This window comes from Macaca fascicularis, chromosome 18 (genome assembly GCF_037993035.2).
Source record: "Macaca fascicularis isolate 582-1 chromosome 18, T2T-MFA8v1.1".
NCBI classification, from domain to species: domain Eukaryota; kingdom Metazoa; phylum Chordata; class Mammalia; order Primates; family Cercopithecidae; genus Macaca; species Macaca fascicularis.
In genome coordinates, this window is record NC_088392.1 from 6,206,575 (window position 1) to 6,211,515 (window position 4,941).

The window sequence follows — 4,941 nt, forward strand, 5'->3', positions numbered from 1 at the left end:
TGTTTTCCTTGGGGCAGATGTCATGGTATAATTGATGTAATAGAGGAACTTAAAGGTGGACATTCAGTGTGCAGAAAACTGATTATTGTTTTCCAACATCTGTTCTCCCTCTCCTACGTAGAATTTTTAGGTAGGCATATTTTCATCCTCTCATACATTTGGATGTGGCCACCTGACTGTTTTCTGTAGAGTAGAGGCAAGGGGTCGAAACGTTCAATCGTGGCTTGTGTCTTTAGATGGAGGGATCATGTCTTGCCCTCTCTTTTCCTCCTTCCCACTGGCTGCTCCAGCAGGAGCTGGTGCAGAGATCTTGGCCTATGAGATAAAACTAAAAGGAAGAGGCTCATAATGGAAGGAATCCAGGTCCCAAATGATACAGGAGCCCCCACACCAGCCCTGAACTTGCTGCTCAGACTTCTGTGTGAAGAACAAATGCGTAAACCTTCACCCTGTGGAAGCCTTGATCATTTTGGTCACAGTAGCTTAGACTTATCCTCACTAATTAATACACTGTTGATTAAGGATCCTGAACATTTCTAGCATGACTTATCTGGCCCAGACACCAAAAAAATAACAAGAAAAGAATGAACTTGACTTTCTCTAAGTCACATGGAGGAGTTAACTGTTCTTCAGGTTAGAAGGGCTCACTCAGCTGACCCTCTTCCAGGTTAAGAATGTGGCACAACAAGTTCTGTCTTTTTCTACATCAGACAAGGTTACGGTGTTTTTCCCACTGGCCAACTTCCTGCTGTGGCCTGAACTTGATACAGGCCTGGCTTTTGCTTTTGGCCATAGGGAAAAGGCTCCCAAAGCAGCATCTCCTGGAACTATTTGTTGACGAATGCAAAGACCCCTGAGGGAGATCTGGGTTACCCAAGCATGTGAAATGATTGCTATCAAATTGACTTTTTTTAGGATAAGCCTCCCTGAGAGGACTAGTTGTAGGGCTTAGGGAGGACTTGGGGGGTGGGAGCAGGAACAGGAGAACCTCTACTGCTGACCCCAGGGCAGGCGCCCGGGGAGCAGAGGTATTCCAATTTCTTCCCTCCTTTCTAGTAAGTGCTGGGCATGAGAGGTCTGAGCAATGGCACCTCTTTTTCCCATCCAAGTTCTGACCTATGAGTCAAAATAGTCAGCAAAGTGGACTGTAATTAATTAAGCTGATATTTTAAAGCACGGATTGTACGTGTAGGTAATCCTATGCTGATTCCCAGAATGAGGCAGCCTCCCACTGCAGCCCTGGAGGGACAAAGCAGAGTGCCCCCTCATGGACAGCTTCCTGCAGCCGGCCTGTGCTCGTGGAAGCATGGTGGCCAGCAGCGTCCGGAAGCCAGCAGTTCCCTTGACGCCCTCCTGGGGAAGTCTCATCATGCAGTGCCTTCAGCAAGCCACCTCCCTGTGCACAACTTCCCTGGCACCCCTGGAAGGCATATTCCAGCAAGTTCTCCACAGGGACTTCTCTGCCGGGCACTGCGCCGGGGCCACGCTGTCTCCAACAAGGTCTGGACTTAGCCCTGAGGAGTAGCTCTTCCTCGGGCTCTCTGTCCCAGGAGTCTTGGCTGCTCCCTACGTTTGCCCTTCCAACTCTTGGATTCTACAGGTGTTTGACTATCAGTCTTATCTCTAACCTTCAGGATCTGGAAGCGACATCATTTTTGTATTGATTGGGTCCAGGGAGAAATGCTGAGATACCATGTCACACCCACTAGAATGGCACTATCCGAAAGATTACAGGTGTTGTTGAGGGTGTGGAGAAATCAGAATCCTGGTACACTGCTGGCGGGAATGTCAAATGGTGCAGCTGCTTTGGACAACAGTCTAGCAGTTCCCCAAACAGCTACAATTGGAATTCCTGTATTGCCCAGCAATTCCTCTCCTAGGCATATACCCAAGAGAAATGAGGAGCTGTGTCCACACAAAAACTGGGACATGAATGTTCACAGCAGCATTATTCATAATAGACAGAGTAGAGACAATCCAAATGTCCACCAACTTATGGATGGATAAGCAAAATGTGGTCTATACTTAAAATCAACACTACTCAGCTATAAGAAGGAATGAAGTACTAACGCATGGGACACCATGGATGAACCTTGAAAACGTTCTTCTGAGTGAAGGAAGTCAGACACAAAGACCACATATTAGGCCAGGCATGGTAGCTTCGGAGAATTGCTTGAGGCCAGGAGTTTGAGACCAGCCTGGGTCATATAGCAAGACCCCGTCTCTACAAAAAATTTAAAAATTAGCTGGGCACAGTCACGCACCCTGTAGTCCCAGCTCCCTGGAAGGCTGGAGGATCACTTGAACCCAGGAGGTTGAGGCTGCAGTGAGCCAAGATGGTGCCACTGCACTCCAGCTGGGTGACAGAGCAAAACATTGTTTCTTAAAAACAAACAAACAGGCCGCTCCTGGTGCTGCTTGTGTGCTCGTTTGGTGCGGACCTGGTACCTCTTTTGTGAAGCGGCAGCTGAGGAGACTCCGGCGCTCGCCATGGCCGACGAAAAGCCCAAGGAAGGAGTCAAGACTGAGAATAACGATCATATTAATTTGAAGGTGGCGGGGCAGGATGGTTCTGTGGTGCAGTTTAAGATTAAGAGGCATACACCACTTAGTAAACTAATGAAAGCCTATTGTGAACGACAGGGATTGTCAATGAGGCAGATCAGATTCCGATTCGACGGGCAACCAATCAATGAAACAGACACACCTGCACAGTTGGAAATGGAGGATGAAGATACAATTGATGTGTTCCAACAGCAGACGGGAGGTGTCTACTGAAAAGGGAACCTGCTTCTTTACTCCAGAACTCTGTTCTTTAAAGACCAAGATTACATTCTCAATTAGAAAACTGCAATTTGGTTCCACCACATCCTGACTACTACTGTATAGTTTTCTCTATTCTTTCATTTCCCCCTTCCCCATTCCTTTATTGTACATAAAGTAACTGGTATATGTGCACAAGCATATTGCATTTTTTTTTTTTAACTAAACAGCCAATGGTATGTTTTAATTGACATCAAGTGGAGACGGGATGGGGAAAAATACTGATTCTGTGAAAATACCCCCTTTCTCCATTAGTGGCATGCTCATTCAGCTCTTATCTTTATATTCCAGTAAGTTATTTTGCTCTCACTGTTTTAACAAAAACACACAACATAAAAATCCTTGCATACCTTGTTCAATTGGAGAATTTTAATGTTTTTCATTTATCATTGTAAAACCAAGGACAATTTTATAACTTTTTTGTACGTAGCTGTTACATGTAGGGCAATCTGTCTTTAAGTAGGGATAAATTACTCTAAAACAAAAAAGAATCTTAGATAGTTTTCCCTTCAAGTCAAGCGTCTTGTTGTTTAAATAAACTTCTTGTTTAAAATGAAAAAAAAAAAAAACAAACAAACAAAAACTAAAGGCCATATATTGCATAATTCCATGTATATGAAAGTCCAGGCCAGGTGCAGTGGCTTATGCCTGTAATCCCAGCACTTTGGGAGGCAGAGGTGGGCAGATCACCTGAGGTTGGGAGTTCGAGACCAGCGTGACCAACATGGTGAAACCTCGTCTCTACTAAAAAATACAAAAATTAGCCAGGCATGGTGGCGCATGCCTATTATCCCAGCTACTCAGGAGGCTGAGGCAGGATAATCATTTGAACCCAGGAGGCGGAGGTTGCAGTGAGCCAAGATCACGCTGTTGCATGCCAGCCTGGGTGACAGACCCAGATTCCATCTCAAAAAAAAGAAAAGAAAAGAAAAGAAAAAAGGAAGTCCATAGAGACAGAAAGTAGATGAGTAGATGCTTGGGACTGAGGGAGACAGGGCGATTGTGTGGGGGAGGTGATAGGTTACAGGTACTGGGTTTCTTTTGGAGGCAAAAACATTTTGAAAATGTTTTGAAATCAACTGGAGATGGTTGTGCAACTCTGTGACTATACGAGAAGCCACTGAATTGTTCACACTAAACAGGTGGATTGTTTGGTCTATGAATTGCACCTTTACCAAAGCTGTCAACAAGAAATCACATGGGGGAAACCAGAAGGAGAAATACCGAGACCTCAGTGGGAAAGGCGGGAGGCCAAGTGCACACCAGGAACAACTGGCCTCCTGCCACAGAGGGGAGGCCATGAGTGTCCCCCAGCAAGGGGAGGGGAAGGGGGGAGGCCTGGGTCCCAAGGCTGCCTCCCAGGAGCCGAGTGACGGCAGGCCACCACACGGCTCTCAGGCCTTTCCCCTCTATAGCACACGGACGAAGCCTCCTGTTTCACTGGGATGCAATGAAACATTAGACAAACATCTTTAAAGCCCTTTGTAACATGAATTATATAAATAGCAATGAATGAATCCTTTGGGAGGAACTCTAACTCCCCCTAAAGGTACTGTCAATCATTTTTTAAAGGGAAATGATCCCTAAAATTGGCAGCTCCTTACTTGGGTGACGTAGTAGCAATTTTCCTCTCCAATATCAGGCAGCAGATATTTACTTTCTCACATTTTTCCATTTAATACAATTTCTTGCAACTGTTAGGCCAGTAAATAGTATGGACATAAATCTATGGTTGCTCTTCTAGAAATATTCAAATAATTCATTTGTGAATCTGCAGACCACCGTTGGATTCATGGACACTTTTCAAGGCATTTAGTCTTTTCAGTAAATAAAATAGTTTAGTAATGTAATGTTTAGAGGGCCAAGTGGCTGCAATTTTCAATGCCTCTTGATGTATGAAACACCTTTCTCTAAAGGACCTAAGATGTATCTGCTTTTTGAATAAAACTTAGAAGTGACACTTAGAGAAAGTCTTTTGTTTTTAATAAATTTCAATATTCCTATCATGTACCATATTGCAGTAGTCTGAAAAAAACTTTAGACTTGCTTTAAAAAAAACTGGTCCCAGATTACACAGGCTGAAACAGTATCTATTTACCATGCCTGTTTCCCACTTGA

The 4,941-nt window shown here is 44.6% G+C and overlaps 1 protein-coding gene across 1 annotated transcript; it reads left to right on the top strand.

Moving 5' to 3' along the window:
* The first annotated feature begins 2,400 nt into the window (after positions 1-2,400).
* LOC135968194 (small ubiquitin-related modifier 2) lies at positions 2,401-3,406 on the top strand. Its single transcript, XM_065533618.2, has one exon. The coding sequence runs from the start codon at positions 2,491-2,493 to the stop codon at positions 2,776-2,778; it is 288 nt and encodes a 95-aa protein (XP_065389690.1). The 5' UTR covers positions 2,401-2,490; the 3' UTR covers positions 2,779-3,406.
* Positions 3,407-4,941: the final 1,535 nt, after the last annotated feature.

What these genes read in the sequence shown, in the direction of transcription:
- LOC135968194 (XM_065533618.2), top strand. Translation starts at nt 2,491, where the DNA reads ATGGCCGACGAAAAGCCCAAGGAAGGAGTCAAGACTGAGAATAACGAT.